The sequence below is a fragment of the Sclerotinia sclerotiorum genome, genomic scaffold (genome assembly GCF_000146945.2).
Source record: "Sclerotinia sclerotiorum 1980 UF-70 scaffold_7 genomic scaffold, whole genome shotgun sequence".
NCBI classification, from domain to species: Eukaryota; Fungi; Ascomycota; class Leotiomycetes; order Helotiales; family Sclerotiniaceae; genus Sclerotinia; species Sclerotinia sclerotiorum.
The window spans coordinates 1,369,933-1,386,797 of NW_001820829.1; the positions used below are offsets into that span (position 1 = coordinate 1,369,933).

At 42.6% G+C, this 16,865-nt stretch overlaps 10 protein-coding genes across 10 annotated transcripts; 7 read left to right on the forward strand and 3 right to left on the reverse strand.

The window, feature by feature from the left end:
- Positions 1-209: 209 nt before the first annotated feature.
- SS1G_06109 (predicted protein) lies at positions 210-529 on the forward strand (the record flags this gene model as incomplete). Its single annotated transcript, XM_001593137.1, has 2 exons — positions 210-345; positions 510-529. 2 exons carry the CDS (start codon positions 210-212, stop codon positions 527-529), a joined length of 156 nt encoding a protein of 51 aa, XP_001593187.1.
- Positions 530-1,120: 591 nt separating this feature from the next.
- On the forward strand, positions 1,121-3,586 carry SS1G_06110 (hypothetical protein; the record flags this gene model as incomplete). Its single annotated transcript, XM_001593138.1, has 2 exons — positions 1,121-3,298; positions 3,386-3,586. 2 exons carry the CDS (start codon positions 1,121-1,123, stop codon positions 3,584-3,586), a joined length of 2,379 nt encoding a protein of 792 aa, XP_001593188.1.
- A 677-nt stretch (positions 3,587-4,263) lies between these two features.
- SS1G_06111 (predicted protein) lies at positions 4,264-4,578 on the reverse strand (the record flags this gene model as incomplete). The annotated part of the gene is made up of 2 exons (XM_001593139.1): positions 4,264-4,411; positions 4,502-4,578. 2 exons carry the CDS (start codon positions 4,576-4,578, stop codon positions 4,264-4,266), a joined length of 225 nt encoding a protein of 74 aa, XP_001593189.1.
- Positions 4,579-4,849: 271 nt separating this feature from the next.
- SS1G_06112 (predicted protein) lies at positions 4,850-6,135 on the forward strand (the record flags this gene model as incomplete). The annotated part of the gene is made up of 3 exons (XM_001593140.1): positions 4,850-4,901; positions 5,046-5,345; positions 5,435-6,135. The coding sequence occupies 3 exons, from the start codon at positions 4,850-4,852 to the stop codon at positions 6,133-6,135; spliced, it is 1,053 nt and encodes a 350-aa protein (XP_001593190.1).
- A 431-nt stretch (positions 6,136-6,566) lies between these two features.
- On the reverse strand, positions 6,567-7,973 carry SS1G_06113 (hypothetical protein; the record flags this gene model as incomplete). Its single annotated transcript, XM_001593141.1, has 2 exons — positions 6,567-7,479; positions 7,816-7,973. The coding sequence occupies 2 exons, from the start codon at positions 7,971-7,973 to the stop codon at positions 6,567-6,569; spliced, it is 1,071 nt and encodes a 356-aa protein (XP_001593191.1).
- Positions 7,974-8,724: 751 nt separating this feature from the next.
- SS1G_06114 (hypothetical protein) lies at positions 8,725-9,332 on the forward strand (the record flags this gene model as incomplete). The annotated part of the gene is made up of 4 exons (XM_001593142.1): positions 8,725-8,744; positions 8,827-8,885; positions 8,955-9,065; positions 9,148-9,332. 4 exons carry the CDS (start codon positions 8,725-8,727, stop codon positions 9,330-9,332), a joined length of 375 nt encoding a protein of 124 aa, XP_001593192.1.
- An 868-nt stretch (positions 9,333-10,200) lies between these two features.
- On the forward strand, positions 10,201-10,347 carry SS1G_06115 (predicted protein; the record flags this gene model as incomplete). Its single annotated transcript, XM_001593143.1, has 1 exon — positions 10,201-10,347. One exon carries the CDS (start codon positions 10,201-10,203, stop codon positions 10,345-10,347), a length of 147 nt encoding a protein of 48 aa, XP_001593193.1.
- Positions 10,348-11,936: 1,589 nt separating this feature from the next.
- Positions 11,937-12,074, forward strand: SS1G_06116 (predicted protein; the record flags this gene model as incomplete). Its single annotated transcript, XM_001593144.1, has 1 exon — positions 11,937-12,074. The coding sequence occupies one exon, from the start codon at positions 11,937-11,939 to the stop codon at positions 12,072-12,074; it is 138 nt and encodes a 45-aa protein (XP_001593194.1).
- A 278-nt stretch (positions 12,075-12,352) lies between these two features.
- On the forward strand, positions 12,353-13,174 carry SS1G_06117 (hypothetical protein; the record flags this gene model as incomplete). The annotated part of the gene is made up of 3 exons (XM_001593145.1): positions 12,353-12,443; positions 12,912-12,979; positions 13,091-13,174. The coding sequence occupies 3 exons, from the start codon at positions 12,353-12,355 to the stop codon at positions 13,172-13,174; spliced, it is 243 nt and encodes an 80-aa protein (XP_001593195.1).
- An 861-nt stretch (positions 13,175-14,035) lies between these two features.
- Positions 14,036-15,636, reverse strand: SS1G_06118 (hypothetical protein; the record flags this gene model as incomplete). Its single annotated transcript, XM_001593146.1, has 6 exons — positions 14,036-14,040; positions 14,247-14,351; positions 14,412-14,643; positions 14,716-14,951; positions 15,020-15,342; positions 15,425-15,636. 6 exons carry the CDS (start codon positions 15,634-15,636, stop codon positions 14,036-14,038), a joined length of 1,113 nt encoding a protein of 370 aa, XP_001593196.1.
- Between the last annotated feature and the right edge of the window lie 1,229 nt (positions 15,637-16,865).

The window sequence follows — 16,865 nt, forward strand, 5'->3', positions numbered from 1 at the left end:
GATTCGTGGGTGCTGTCAATGTCTTGTGCGGCACTGGGCATTCTCGATTATTGATAGTATTCCCAATGGTAATAACAGTACCTACCTACCTTGAAATGAATAGGTTAAGTAGGTCGCAAAATATTGCTTTGTATTGCATATACTTGGTAACAATTGTGAGATCTAAGAGCTGCTGAAGCCACAGAACAAGGATATTGCCGTCCGACGTCATGTGGCAGGGTACCGTTGCAACAGCGAGATTATTTAGAAGAGTTCCAGACAGGAACGAGAAAGGGGAGATGGGAAGAGAGAGGGAATATAAGGAAAGGGAAGGAGAGAAGGGAGGATACCAAGGTAGAGGAAAGAGTATGTATATAGGTATATATATACTTACGTCGACCTTGCGATGAGCGCAATAACATGTATAGAAAATGGCTCATGGTACAAAATATCCATAGATGTTTGCCTTGCATGAAAGATTATATTGATATCTCTTTATTTGCATATACTGACCAATGGGGAATCAAAAGAATGTGAGATACAATTTTAATTGGTTAAGATTCAAATATTTTGTTTTCGGGGTCTTTTCTGCCCATCCTTCGCTGCAGGTGCATCGCCCCGATTTGTTGGGTTGAGATTATCAATTTGACAAGGGCCCGTGACTCGTGAGATACGATCCAAAGTCCACCCCCGTGGGTATTACAAGTAGAAGATAACTAACTCATTCATTAGCTTGGTGCGAGCTGAGGATGAGAATGAGAATGAATGAATGAATGAGTGAACTAAGGCAAATGAGACAAATGAGACAAGGCAGCTGACAATATTCTAATACAACGTCTTTTCCTTTTAGAAGATTTTATTTGCTCATCATTCTTTTAAATAGACTAGATCTTGTGAGTAGATACAAATCGTTCCTCTGCAGATTGCATTTAAATCATTCACCGGTTGTTGTTGTTGTTATTGTTATCTACAATATATCAATGCTAACGAAAATCGCGGATAAAGATTTCCATCTTTTCCATCCCAAGAGGTCATTTTAGTAGGACTACAATACTTCCATTTATCATGAGATAAGACTCCACGGATTATCTTCAAATAAGCATAATCGCCAACTCCTTTACCGACCTCACCTTATATCATCATGTCGACTCCCTCCTCCTCTCGACCTTCGCCAGTCCCAATGAGTTCTTCACCAACACCAGACTCATTTAGAGGGCGGTCGGGAAGCCCATCTTCAAGAGATAAATCAACCGCTCGATTAGCTTCACCAGTACCTTCTCATCAAGGCACGCCTCAGATTCGCCAGATATCTACTCCTAAACAATTCGCCGCGTCAGACTCATCCGAGAATATCCCCCCATTGCCTCTGGCTGGTGCAGGTGGCCCGGCATCCTATGCGCCTGGCCCAGGCATTAGCGCGTTAGCTGCTGCTCTTTCGAATTCTATCGGGCAAACTCCTCCCAGCTTTGGAACACCTCCCATCCGTCCATTATCACCAGCTGCTGCCGGCAAACAAATACAAGGCACAGGAGTGCATAGCAATTACGGCTCTATTCCACGATCCGTGCAAGGAGGGCAAGGATGGGCTGGTCCGACAGCCTACGAAGATCCAGAAATTATAAAGAGACATTTGGTACAACCGGTACCTTCGCAGCTCGGGGGTGACGGTGCTGGTGATGGAATCTTTGGACCAAGCGGACAATCACCATCATTCCGTGTGGGTTCTCCAGCTAGTACATCGAAGCAAGCAATTGAAAATGTAGCACCTGGGCTAGATGATGACGAGTTTTCAAGTCTGCGATTACAGGGTGGTGATGTTACTAGGCCTATATACAGATGGACTGAAGATGCCCATAGAGCAAGTCGATCTCAGAGAAGTAAGAGCTTCCATATTTCGCGACCAGAAGCAGAGAACGAAGTCCTTGACATAGGTACAATCAAAGTGCCAGGCGGTTTCAGACGAAACTATCTACGCCGAGCAGCAGGCAGCCCGACTCCTGAAGGTTTGGATATGGAAGAAGGTGGAGGGCTTACGCAACGACAGCCAAAGATATTTACCAACAATTTCCTCGAGTTTTTGACTATCTACGGTCACTTTGCCGGTGAGGAATTGGAAGAAGACGACGAGGTGCTCGGGCCTGATGAATACTTTGGATCAGATGCGGTCTCTGATGACTATGGTGATGCTAGTGACGAAGACAGGGAGCCCATGGAAAATAGTGCTCTGCTGACACCTGGTCGCCGGAAAAGAAAGCGCAAGGAGCGCGCACCACAGGGAACAACCACTCCCTTCCAAGCTTCATTGCTATTGCTCAAATCTTTCGTTGGAACTGGCGTGTTATTCCTACCAAAAGCGTACCTCAACGGCGGAATGCTTTTCAGTAACGTCATCCTTATTTTGGTTGCACTTTTGAGTTATTACTGCTTTGTATTGCTCGTCAATACGCGGCTAAAGGTCGAAGCATCATTTGGAGATATGGGAGGTGTTCTATACGGAAGATGGATGCGAACGGTCATTCTCGCATCGATCGTTATTAGTCAGATGGGATTCGTGGCTGCATACATTGTATTCACATCAGAGAATCTGCAGGCTTTTATAGCAGCTGTGACCAACTGTAGAGTTCACTGGGAGGTCTCATGGTTGATCTTGCTTCAAATGGCTATTTTCTTGCCATTCTCGCTTTTGCGCGATATCAGCAAGCTTGGGTTTACCGCACTGATAGCAGATGCGTTCATTCTTGTCGGCTTGATTTATCTCTATTACTATGACATTTTCACAATTGTGAAGCAGGGTGGTATCTCTGATATCGTCAATTTCAATCAGCAAGACTGGACATTGTTCATTGGTACCGCCATTTTCACTTTCGAAGGAATCGGCTTGATCATACCTATTCAAGAATCCATGAAGAACCCCAAGAAATTTCCTCCCGTTCTTGGTATGGTCATGATCATCATCAGCGTAGTATTCATCTCCATGGGTGCTCTTTCGTACGCTGCATTTGGGTCCCATGTAGAAACAGTTGTCCTACTCAATCTCCCCCAGGATGACAAGATGGTTAATGGAGTTCAATTCCTCTATTCATGCGCCATTCTTCTATCAACTCCCCTACAGATCTTTCCGGCCATCAGAATCACAGAAAACGAGCTCTTTACCAAAAGCGGAAAATACAATCCTTATATAAAATGGCAGAAGAACGTCTTCCGCTTCTTCGTCGTTGCTCTCTGTGCGTCGATCGCATATGTTGGTTCCAATGATTTGGATAAATTCGTCTCTATTGTCGGAAGTTTTGCTTGTATTCCATTGGTCTTTATATACCCGGTATGTACTTCCTTTCACGCCCACTGCGGATCCTCTCTGCAATGGCACATTTCAATCCTTAAAAATTACAAACTAACGATTTAAAAGCCAATGCTACATTACCGCGGTGTAGCCAGAACGCGCTTCCGCAAAGGGGCAGACATCTTACTTTGCATATTCGGCTTGGTGGTCATGGTGTACACTACAGCATTAACCGTCATCAGTTGGACAAGTGCTGCTGATACTGTCCCGAACGTAGGCTATTGTGATAGAAAAGATAGAGCAGGAGGGGAGTTGCCAATGTTTTAATCGCATACGGCATAATCTCATAGGCAAGTGGTGGGAAGTCAAGGGGTTGAGCTTGTATGCATGTATAAATTGAATACACACGTACATACAATGGATCGGCCCTTTTTTTTTCTTTTTTTTTTTGTCTTTTATGATATTAGATTACTGAGAATTCTTGATGGACTTTATGGGCTGATTGGAAGCATAGCGTTGCGTTGCGTTGCGCTGGACATGGGTATCTTTTAGTTTTCTTTCATTTTTGAGGGTCGTTACTTAATTGTTGTTATAGATATTGAAATCATGATGCATTCATATTGACTTTGCTGATTTAATTTTCTCTTGTTTTCTTTCCTCCTATTTCTTTGGATTATCTATTATGACCTTACTGAGTAGATTGTGGACATGTACTATTCATATATTATCTTTCAACAGGGAAACTGGTTTACTTTGGATTTTGACGTGCTAATTATAGTTATTGGTCCTGGCTTTGCGATTTCTTTTATGTGTTTTCATAGTTAGTCGCTTATGGGAGTAGATTATGGCAATGGTTGTGTTTATGCAACATTCATAAGAGTCTTTCATTCATTCTCAACCCTACGTTAGCAATGAATGTTTTTCAAAACGCGTACCAGCTGCTTGTTACCTCACACGCTAGTCTTCATGTCTCTACATGAATTCTGCAGCTAGTTGACGCCCATTTAAGAAGCAGATTTCCACACTGCCCTCCTGTCACTTAGGATCTCACTAGCCATTTGCGGTCTTGCACAAAGAACAGTCTCACAATGCTCTAATTCTTGAGCCCCTTCCCCTATAAAGAGTTCTGAAAAAATATCGAAGACAAAAGTTCTCGTTAAATATAAAGATATAGCATTGTTTCCTTTAGATTATATACATCGCTTATACATTCAAGAGATATTTATATCTTTCTATACTCACTCGTTATACTCTATAGAGATACTCATACGTATCTTTAAACACATTGCCTCCCTTTCACCTAAGATTTCATTAGCCATTTGCAGCTTTTCCTCAAAGAACCAATCTCACAATGCTCCAGTCCTTGAATCCCTTTCTTATAAAAAGTTTCGAAGAGATATCAAAAATTAGTGCTTTCCCGCTGATGACAAAGGAAGAGCACTATTATTTTCAGCTTATATATATTGCTCGTAAATTCAAGTGATTTCCATGTTTTCCTATACTCACTCATTACGCTTTATAAAGATCTTCATACGTATCTCCAAACACACTTAAAAAAGAAAGTCCTGTTTTTCGTATAAGTAAATCATCATGGCTGGTGCCCCTCCTCCTCCACTCCCTTTGGGTTCGCCTGCAGGAACCTGTGAGTAGAGTTTGATTTTCTAGTTTCATATTGTTAAACTGCAATCCCCAATATCCAAATCCGTGTTTTATCTTCCTTCACATGCCTTTAAAATCCGGCTCCATATCCTCCTTTAAATTTAAAAATTACCACTAACCCAACCAGTAATCAACGGTGCCCCCGCAACCAAAGTCACAGCTTCCATGACTACTCTCTCCGCCCTCCCCATTCTCCGCCACACAATCATGCGTCCCAATCGTGTCCTACTAGTTGGACCCCGTCGCGTCCCAAACGAAGAAGCATGGTTAGCAACCCAAGTCGGCGAGTTACAAAACCCCGCGTGTCGTAATTGTGCCAAGGGTAACGGGCCCTTTACCGCTTGTGTGGTCGTGCCAGGCCGTTTGAAGGAAGCTTGTACGAACTGCTATTATGGGGGGACGGGAAGTAGATGTACGTTGAGACATGGTATGTATATATTTTCTTAATAGATTGAAGATTGAAGATTTAAGATTGCAAGGATAAATGGAAGGTAGGACTAATTCGCGTAATCATAGATCATGAAAATGCAGTAGCACATCTTCAAGCTGGGGTTCAGCCAGCTCCAATTGTACCAGGCATGGCACCTGCTGTTAATTTTGGTGGTCAACTCGGTGGTATGGGTGGTGTGGGGGCTCCTGGAGCTATGGGATTCGTACCGCCTCAGGGCGGGCAAGCTCCAGCGAATATTCCGCGGGGTGGAGGTCGAGGGGGGCCGCGACGTATTGCGCCACTCTTGGTTGGGCCAGTGGGTAGTGGGTTTGGGGGAGCGGCGGGGGCTCCAGGGCCGGCAGTAATTCCGGCAGCGGTGATGATTCCTGCTCCTGCAGCTGGGGCATATGGACCGACGAGACGCTCGAGATTGAGATTTGTGAGGAGCTTGAATGATATTGCGTTGCAGGCGGAGAGGATCAGGATAAAGAGTGAGATGGCGAGGTTGAGGGCTGAGTTGTATGCGGTTGAGGATGCGATTGATGAGAGGGAGGTTGCAGCGCATATAGATGATGATGTGGATGATGGGTTGGGAGGTGCTGATAAGACTGTGGCAGATGTTGATCAAGCAATAGAAGAAGCTGACCAAGCAGCAGCCGAAGAAGAGGAGGAAGATGTGGAACCCGAAATGGAACCCGAAGCCGAAGACGAAGAAGAGGAGGAGGAGGAGGAAGAGGGAGTAGAGCCCCCAGCCAAAAGGGTAAACACAGGGAAAAGAAAGCCATAAACGAATCATGTATAAAGATTAGACGATAGAAATCTGGAGAAAGAACACGTCTGAGAGAGCAAATGTAACGGATTATTGGAATACATAGAGTATTCACTTCCATCTCTATGTTCCATTACTCGACTTCTGACTTACACTTTCGCTTGCCTCAACTCTTCTTTTCACGCCTCTGTTTCAGCTACTTTTTTTAATCTGTAGTCATTTTGGCAGTAGAAAATTAGTTTGGTAGATATAAAAATCGATAAAGAGATTGTTTTTTTAAATAGGGAAAATTCATAAATACAAAAAGCCACCCAATCACAAAAGTGTGTATCCACAAGAAAATCATAAGCCTGCATGAGACGGGAACCCGCGCCCATTCTCTGTTTTCCATCCAGACCCTCGGAGTATCAGATTATAGGGTATTTTGAACTCGTGATATCTGCCGTACTTTACAAGCGACTTGATCCTTCTCTAATCAGTTTCCTCATTCCCTCCCTCACCTCCATCACAATATCTCTAGCATCCATAGTCTCTCGGACTAAACCAACCCCACTGCCTGCGTATGTACACAGTCGTCCTTTGTTTCCGTACCCCTCGTCTCCTTTCTTCGCTTCTGCTTCATAAAGTTCTCTGTTCTGCTCAATGCTCATACCATTCATTTCATCCCAGAAACTCCTGTTAACCACTGCCCTCCCATTGTATTCTTCTGGCCAGCCTGCTGTTCCTCTCAATTTGTCATAGAGTGTTGTTCTCGTGGTTGATATACCACCATCCTGTGCTGCCAAGATCGCGTTTCTGTAGCCCGTGGGAATCACTGCCTCCGAAGAAGCTAAAAATCGTGTACCCATACATATCCCACTAGCGCCTAACATAAATGCGGCAGCAGCTCCACGTGACTCGACGATTCCGCCGGCGCCGATAAGAGGTATGTGGGAGTATTCGCTTGAGCGTAATGCAGATGTACATTCGGGAAGCAGGGAGACGATCGAGGAGGAATGAGCGAGGCCGTGACCGCCGGCATCGGAACCCTGAATAACGAGAACATCGGGATCACAATAGTGAGCAGCTGATATTGCAGACGCGACGCTACCAACTTGAATCCATATCTTAGTGAGATTGCCCGTGAGCTTCCGGATCGATTCCGTCCATTCTTGCAAGTCTGAGCCAGTATTTGGTGCGAACAGCCATACTGCTGAAGGTGGCAAGGGGAGCGGAGCAAGAATCGACAGAACGTGCTCGAGATCGCAGCCCCAGACTATGAAACCTATTCCTATGGGGAGAGTATCTCGATAACTGCCGGGAATAGGCTCGTCTCTGAGAGAATCCTGAATCTCTCTGATTTCATCCGAAAGGGTGGAGAGGCTGAATGGTTTGTATTGTTAGTTTGATTGCATATAATATTCTGTCCAACGCAGCTTAAGTTGATATGAGGATAGAAAAGAGCACGAATTTTAAAGAATAACAGGTATTTCGAACGAACGACAAACCAGTGGTCATTATTGGTTCAACGTCAACGCCAGTTAAATAAAATATCAAAGGTTTATGATCGTCATAAGAATGGAGCATGCTATGCGTTAAACGACTCTCCGCTCGCTGAGCTCGACTTTATGGACAAACTCCACACTTATGAAATGCCCTCCACGAAAAGCAGCAATTGGGCGACAAAAAAATGGAGATAATGAAATAGGGTTAGCTCACTCGGTACCAGCAGCAAGAAAACCTAAACCACCAGCTCTAGAAACAGCTAAAGCTAAGGCAGGTTTTGATATTAAGCGCATAGGAGCAGATGATATAAGCGGATAAGTTGTCCATGGATAGTCCTTACGGAGCGTTTGTTTGTGGTTGGAAGGCGACATTATTCGATATAATTAAGGTTCCCCCTTGTTAGGAGATCGACAAGATGATTGGTGTTTACTGTAATTCTTGGTGTTCGAGGATGAAATAAAGAAGCTGGATGGGTCTGAAGCTGGAAAACAGAGGATATCTATATGAACTTCATACACAACACAACAAACAACAACAGCAGCAGCAACAACAACAAAAGCAAGTGCTATGCTGGAGATATCTTCCAAGCTATGAGTGTGCTGCCTCACAGGAATTATAAACTGATACAAAAGTCACCGTAATATGGTTTATATGTACGGTTGTGCGACGTGATGTAGTATACATTCAGAATAATTTACAACAACAATGTTGATGAGGCTGAGAGCAGAAAGGCTGGTAACCTCGGTCGAGCTGCTTCCATGACTTAACACTATACCTAATTTGTATTAGCTTCAGTAAGCCTTGGCATCATCTTTCTCGCCAAAAGAGAAGCTTCACCAGTTCACATCTTCACTGTCATTGCCAATTATCAACCACCATAATCACGTTCCGAGCTTCATACTGTTTCTAAGCTCTTGCCGTCTTTCTTAATTATTTTATTTATCCCAATTGAACAGCTTTAAACTTCAGACGAGCACTCATATCTTTGAATATATTGTAAGTTCTTTCCTGTCTCATCGCATCTCCAGCAGAAGTGTCAAAGCAGACAAAGGAAAATTATCGAAAAGAACAATTACTAAAGCAATCATGACTTTCAGAGATAGTAGAGCAGATTTAGCAAGCATGTCTAACGCGCCTGAGAGGTACATGATTTACCCCAGAGCTTCTATATATACATGCGCCCCGCGCTATACTGGAGGATGGAAGCTAAATCTCGCTCAATAGATTCGAGTTATTTATCCTTGGAGATGGCGAGAAGAAGTGTACTGAGGAGGCCGATACCCGTAAGTTGTAGATAAATTGCGCATATGGATTTACATGCAGAGTTATTGTACTGATAAGTTGTTACGCAGGTACTCCCAACTCTTCAATCTTTACCTTTAACAAGGAAGATCATACCCTTGCCAATATGCTACGTGCTCATTTATTGAAAGATCCGCACGTTATATTCTCCGGTTACAAAAGTGCGCTCTTTCCTAGCACACAGCTCCATAATAACGATTACCAAGACTTCCCCAAGATTATATACTAACGGGAGGCGCATAGTCCCCCATCCCCTCTTTTCCAAATTCGAGCTTCGCATTCAAACCGATGGTGAAATCACTCCCAAGGAAGCTCTTGTCGCCTGTTGCCGTAATTTGGTATCTGAACTTGAGGTGTTCAGCCGCGAGTTTACTAAGGAGTTTGAGCTACGCAAGATGGTCAGTGGAGATGTAGCTGCCGACAAATGAGGCAGTGTATATAAATATCTGCGGTTAAGGTTTCGGGCGTTTGGAGAGGCAGGGGATATTTGGCGCAAAAATGGTATGGGGGTGGCAAGGTTCCATCATGAATCTGGGTTGATTACATGAGCCATTATGGGGTGGATCTTTAATTCATGAAGGAAGGACGTCCGCAATTAGCATTGAGATTTAAGTATTTCAGCAATTGCAAGAGATGTGTTCCCCTTACATCGAATGTCTATGATTTTTCTATGACTTGAATTGATTGTGCACTTTTTGCACCAAAAGGAAGCGGGTTGGTAGGTCGGGGAGTAGCAACATGCAAGCCAGGAAGACGAACGTCGAACTTGGGGGGCGAAAGCTTATGTCACTTACAGGCTGTTTAGTTAAGCTTTAATTCGACATGCTCCGCGCCATTTCCACAATCCTTTGTGATTACATCAAGGAAGGTCAACAGCGCGCAGAGTAAACAGGCACGCAAACCTGCGACTTTCCCATATGATTGCTGGCCATGATTAAGTTGTCTCCGAGTTCCCTTACTCCCTATTTTTCCAGAATCTGAGCCTTCACAAACCATCATACACCTGAGAGCATAAACTATGAGCGACCAACATTGTGCCTGAAGTCCGTATCAATTGTTATTCATAGCTGAGAGTAGAGATCTGGTTTCCGGGCTGAACAATAGGTGTAGGCATGGGACACAGAAGGTATGAGACAAAGCAAGAGCAGGTGCAGTCAAGAAGTATAAGTATGGATTGGCCACCAGGAATTATCAAGCATATCCAAACATAGCCAGGACTTCAAGAATGGTGATGAACTAATATACAGCTAGGCAATTATAAATAAAACTAGATCAGTTGAAGAATGTATTTACAATATGGATGAACCAAATGCACGTAATTATCACGTCCGAAACATGTTGGCGCTCTTGAATCGCCGCCCAGCACATGTCTTAGATTTAAAATCTCTTGAAATGACAAGATTTGCATTCCATCTCAACAAAGTCATGGCAATATCTTATTGAATTGTCTCCTCTCTTTCGACATTCAGATCCCCTCGCCCTCAATTAAGAAGACACACGGAAAACGAACTTCCTATTAAGGATATGCTTCCTCTACAGAGCCTCACACTCAGTTAAGAGTGCTGGCAACACACCACTGTTTCGAAGTCGAGGTGGAGGTCGTGGCTGGCTCTGATACTTTTTGATGAAGAGGAAAGGAAAATTGTTGCGCAAATTTTTGTTTTTTGTAGCCGAATCGGTGATTGGCGCTAGTCACTAAGCGAGAAGCGGAGTCTGCATTTCTAAGCTAAGCCTATTTTGAAATTGCTCGCGGCTCTCGCACGTGATGGATTTTTCAGTCCAGGAACATCATTGCTAATCGGATGGGCGGCTGCATGACATCTTTAACTCTGCATTTCGATTCTTTGAAGGGTCCTTCCCTTGAGTACGAGATACATCAACGAGTGTTGAGTTATTTCCCAGAAGTGCGCTTACTGCTCTTGGAAGAATCTTCAATTTTCTTAAATTATGATGGCAGTGCTGAACTGAGATTTCTCCGCGGATGCGGATGGTTAAGCTGGTGATTATCACTCTCTCTTATGTTCCAAAGAATATCAAAATATACATCATGAAGGCTTAGTCAAGCTTCTATTCCTGATATCGACCTTCTAGTATCGCGGTGTTGAGATCTTCAATAGAAATGTTGCAGACTGGAAATTTTTACAGATTTTTGCCTTAGTAGGAGTTTCTGAATTTTGAGACGTTCATGAAATTCTTGATTTTCGAGCCACATTCGAAGGTTATCACCATTCCTTAATACCGACATGGGGAGGCCTAGCCGCATCTCTTTCGCGATTACGTAGAAAAGTTTGTGTAATTACAACTATGTATATACCAATACTGTAAACATAGTGCTAACGGCTTTTTCATTACTACAATCCCAAAGATCAATGTCTCGAGTTGGCGTTTAGTTCGGGCGGTGAACTCAGGTATGAGGCTTTTAATGGCGGAGAATGTCAGGACAGTGAAACATTGTCGGACAATTTAGTTTGACGATTTGACTCTCCTTGGGCCGCTGGTTCCACGATGTTTGCGATTATATGGTTGCTTCTTCTGGCTGGGGTAGTAACGGCATTCTTCGATATTGACAATGATCCTGAAAACGAATGGTTGCTGATGGCTTTTTTCAATTGGGACTGACAAAAGTTGAAGGAGTCACAAATGTTCGAAAAAGACAATCCAAGTCAAATCTGGCCAATACTTACATTGGTGATATTTACATGATCACTGGTACGTTCATTCAAGCACATTTCTTACATTAGATCATAAGCAGCGCAAATTGGATATCCTCCGCAGACTATATGCCTCAGTCTCGATACAGGAAGTAGTGACGTTTGGGTGAATTCGTAGTGCTCTACCTCGGGGATGGGCATCATTTTGTGGCATTTGTTCTCGGTACAATCCGACAAAATCTACGTCATTTGTACCATTGAGTCAAGCTCCGAATTTGAGGTATGGAACCGGTGCCATTACGAGAGCTTTTGCGACGGACCATCTCGCGTAAGAAAACATTCCGCTTTCTCAAGGGGTTTTTACCGACAAGAACCATTAGGATGGGATCGAGTCAGACTATCGAAAAGCTACAATTCCGTGTTGCATCAGCTAGTACTCGAATGTTTGCTCGCATAGTGGGTGTAACCTGGAGACCTGGACTTGGAACCGGTTATTACAACTTGCGCTACAAGGTCTAATAAAAACCCGCGCGTTTCCCATAGAGTTGGGTAATGTAGATACTGCTTCGGGCATAATAGTCAGTGCCTTTTGAATTATTTTAAACAGTTGACTCATCTTATATGTTCAATTACTTTGGGCGGTCTTGATACCAAAAAATATCATGGCTCATTGACCAAAAATCCACTATACCATTCTACCAAAGTCCTGATGAATATCTAAGGTAAGTAATTCTATGATTATATCCTACATAGTGGATGGTCTTGCTGAGCAACATCCTGTTATATATTGGATTAACATGACATACTTTGGAGTTACATTTCTGGGCGAGCTACCTATGAACTTTACCTCTCTTGTCTATGCAAAACCAGTCATCGTCAACTCTGGAAGTACGCTGAGTTACCTACACCTCCCTTGTTAACACCATGCTCCCATTTTTCCCCGGATGGGTTAGCAGAGGAGGTGGTCTTTATACCATTCCTTGCAGCTTCAAAAATGTTCCGGGAACGATGGATTTCGGATTCGGGGGTACAATTATCTGAGTTCAATTGGCTCAGTTCATTTGGTCCAATGGTGCTACATGCTACCGGCCTATCGCCGATGCTGCTGAAAACACCAATGTATTTTAGGATACCTGCGTGAGAGGTGCTTATGTGGCATTTGACCAGGATAACTCAAGTGTTCACATCGCACAACGTGCAAATTGCGGTACAAATACTGTACCTATTACTTCGGGTACCGATGGAGTTCCTTCAATGATAGGTGCCTGCCCTAGTCCAGCGTATTCCTAATGGCCATCAACATAATCGGTTAGTACATCTTGATGTTAACAATGCCAGCTTAATACTAACGCCTAGAGCTAGAACCGCTAATATTGAAAAGGTATATGCAACAACGTCAGCCAGAAGCTCTTCTTCTTCGAGAAGTAAGCAATCTCTAATCACGCGCTCTCCTTAACGAAAGCAAAGAACTCACAAATCACCTTTCACCTTTCAGCAAATATTCTAAAAGACAATACTAATTCCCTTCATTCAAGTTCGATGAAATCATCCTCGTCCGTCTCCCCATCTGCATTGAGGCTTACCTAAACGAGCTACTCTCTCACAGGATCATCAAATAGAGCTTCTACCACTTCAATCCCCTCTTCATCGAAAATTAGTTTGACGAGCACTTTTCCCGCAATATTCGCAAGTAGATCCTCAAGCGTGACATCAATAACATCAATAACATCAACCAAGTCTCCTACGCTCTCTTCCTTACGTTTTTCATCCCCATATTCATCCTGCGTGCCGGGTTGTGGACCCCACTACTGTTTATATTACTTTCATCATGACAAAGACGGCTTAAAAGTAATATGCGCGTGTGCTCAGTCTCTTTTACTTTCGAATCTACAAGGATAGATTCAACGGATTCGGTTTCGAGCGCTTGTAGATTGGGTAGTTCTACTTTAGTTGGACTGACTGAGGTCATTTGTTTTACGTAGGCATTTTTTTTGCATTGCATTACCATTAGAACCTGGACAATCACTGTATACGAGGGTAGCTGTCAGAAATGCGGAGAACTCATTTAATAATACCATGGAAATAGGCCACAGAGACTTTAGAACTAGTCCATTGAAACCGTATGATGTGTACAAAAGACAGAGAAAGTTTTAATCCCCATTTTGCTTTCAGACTAGTCTCAGGATATCAATAGAAAGAAGTCTGTAATTATTATCTTCCTAACCCGCCGCAGAATTTTTTGCTAGTGGTTGCTGGGACTGGAAACTATGCTAGCATTCGATGTGTTTACGGCCAATACTTTTTTGTCTTCCTTTGTGTGCAATTTAGTTATCACAAAGCAGTCATAGTCTTATGTTTCGGTTCACATTTCGTGAGATCTTCAGATCAAAGAAAATAAATTCTTTGCCACCTTGAGATAGAGCTTGTAATTTTGCCAGTTTAGTTTAAAATAATTTAATACCGTTGACGGCAGACTTTCATTATTCTATTTACAGAGATACCATTTTAGCAAGCGTCGTAGCGGAAATGTGTATAGCCCTAGCCATACCCGATTTGCCAGTACTTCAAGATCTGGCGGCTCTCGTCCCCCATAACCTTCAATTTAATCTGAAATTATTATTTCATTGATCCAGGGGTCATCAGCCAATTGCTTAGCCGTTTTTCTGTCTTCCGGGCGCCACTGAAGCATACCACGCATGAAATTCAAAAACACCTCCTTGTTCCTACCCTGAAGACGTAGCTCGGTTTTCTCCAATTCTAGATCTTCCACAATATGCATCTCAGCTATCCATTTACCTATACAATCACGAATTTAGCTTTTGCCTTCAAGCAGAACTTTATTTTGAAGTTACGCACCTTCTTTGTCAAAGAACTCTGAAACTCGTACCCCTCTTTCAAGGAAATCCAAAGGCGGGGGGCCCAACATTCCGATAACCTCCGCTAGATGGGCACGGGTAGAATAACCCTCCCCATCGGAATCTTGACCATAGAACATATGTTTGCCCTCAAATAAATCCCAAATCATCACACCTACATTCCAGATATCAACGGGATAACTCCAAGCAGCTTTAATCATGACTTCAGGTGCCTATCGGTAAATTAGTATATATTTCCAGGGTTGGAAGACGTTGGCATGCAATGAAGTTAGATTTATACTAACCCTATAAACTTGAGCTCCTGCTCCATGATTCCTTTTTTCATCACCTCGAACTGCTGAGCCAAAATCGCTCAAAGCCGTATCGCCGGACCTTTTTGGGACGTCAAACATTCGTGAAGCATATACAGTCACACTGTTGATTAATTTGCGAGGTGAGGGACATTCTAGTTCTGCTTCTATAAAGGCATCAAGGATTGAATTGTCCTCGATATCAGTCATCATGTTATCTGGCTTGATGTCTGTAAGATGTGATTAATATCTTTCAATTTGTTGTACAAAATAAGAAGGGGAAATGAGTTTTCCGTACCGGTATGAACAAGTTGACATTCAGTATGCAAGTAATCCAAAGCCGCAAACAGCCGTTGCATTGTACCTTTCAGGATTTTCTCTGTGAAACAGCCGCCAGGAAGGCGATAACAGGTGTATTTGAAGCTCTCCCACATTGGGTTTTGAACAAGACAGGCATGATCACCGCCTTCACGGGGTATCGTAAATATTCCCAGGGCTGTTCTAATATGGCGATATCCAGGATGGTACTTGTTTCCTGTGCTTAGACGTTGATAGATCTGAAATTCTTCCTGTGGGTCTACATCACGGATGTAAACTTTCAGAGAGACATGTTTATGCTCTCTAATTTGTTAGTATATGGATATATGAATGTGATACAAAAGACGTACTGGAGATCACGAGCTAACCAAACTATGGAGGTCACGCCGTAGCCAAGCTTTCAACAACTTGATATTTAGACGCAAAAACATCGCCAATATTCACAGGATAGTACAGCCCTTTTTCGAAACCCTCAAATTCTTCTTCGTCAAGTAGCAGGGCGTCGTCGATCAATTCAAACCCTTTCGTAGGGAAGATAAGTAGAAGTGATGGTGCTCTTCTGGTAGCTGCTCTTGCCCATTTTAAAACCGATGCCATTGCTGATAAGTTGTGTAGTGATATGCTTATTTTTTTCTTGTAACGAAAGTTTGCAGATCATAATGAGGTTTAAAAATGATGAGTGAGATGGGAAACGCTAGATTGAAGTGCAGAATATTCGCTGCTAATAAGTATTGCTTTTGTTGTTTTTCCAACTGTTTGTTCTGAGTAGGTCTGTTTGTGGATCGATCTAGATTGAATAAACTAAAAGAAATCGTTGTCCCTTTAAATGATTCTGATTAGTGTTTGTTATTTTAAGTACCTGAATAAGATACAATAAGACTTCCTTTGTCCCTTTGAAGATAATATCCTTTGCTAATAATAGTCTATCATATGATGAATTTTCACAGCGCCTCTAATTCTGTAAGGTTTACTCATTGACTAACGGTTAGTTTGCGATCTTTTTAGGTTTAAGTAAATAGAGACTTTGAGTGAAGCTCATAGGCGGTTCCTTTGGAAAAGCCTCTATATCCGAACAGGATGGAGTTTCGCCCTGCTACTCTAACATGAATGAATTGAATGAACTTGAGAGAGATGGAGCACTAATCCATAATTAGCTAGTACGCTTTTCTACTTATAAAATAAACTAGCTGTATAACAAAAGCTGCGAACACAGATATATATATATTTATACATACGCAGTGTATCGGGAATCTAGTGCTGAATCCGCTACGGAAGCTATAGAGGTTCAGTAAACAGATTCATTCGGTAAGGTTGTCGGGATTTCTGCCGGGTTAGCGGTAAAGAAAACACTGACTTCAAATTAAGTAGATATCTATTTATATTCTTAGCTCAAAAAGAAAAAGATTTTAATTATACTAATGAAAACAAAAGTAAGTAGTTTAGAGTTGGGCTTTTAAAGTTATATAATTCATACTATAAAATAAAAATTTAATTTTTATAAATAATTTAACTTGAATTATATAAGATTAATTGTGACGGAAACCCCTGCTTTCCTCCCTGTCACACTCAAGAATACTGGGTAAAGTATCTTGTATTAGAAAATACTAAGCTAAGGAGAAAAGAAGAAGGAAAACAAGAGTAGAGAGTTTTCCTGTGATTAAATACAAACGGGGCATGCCACGTGACCCGGAGGTGTGAGGCGTCACATCAGACCCCGTGGAAAAGCAAACCGATTCACATACAAAATTGTATGGTAATCGGTTCGTAGAGTCTCCCCACCTTCAGCAAGCACAGACATATGTTCTGATTGAAATCACGTGATGGAT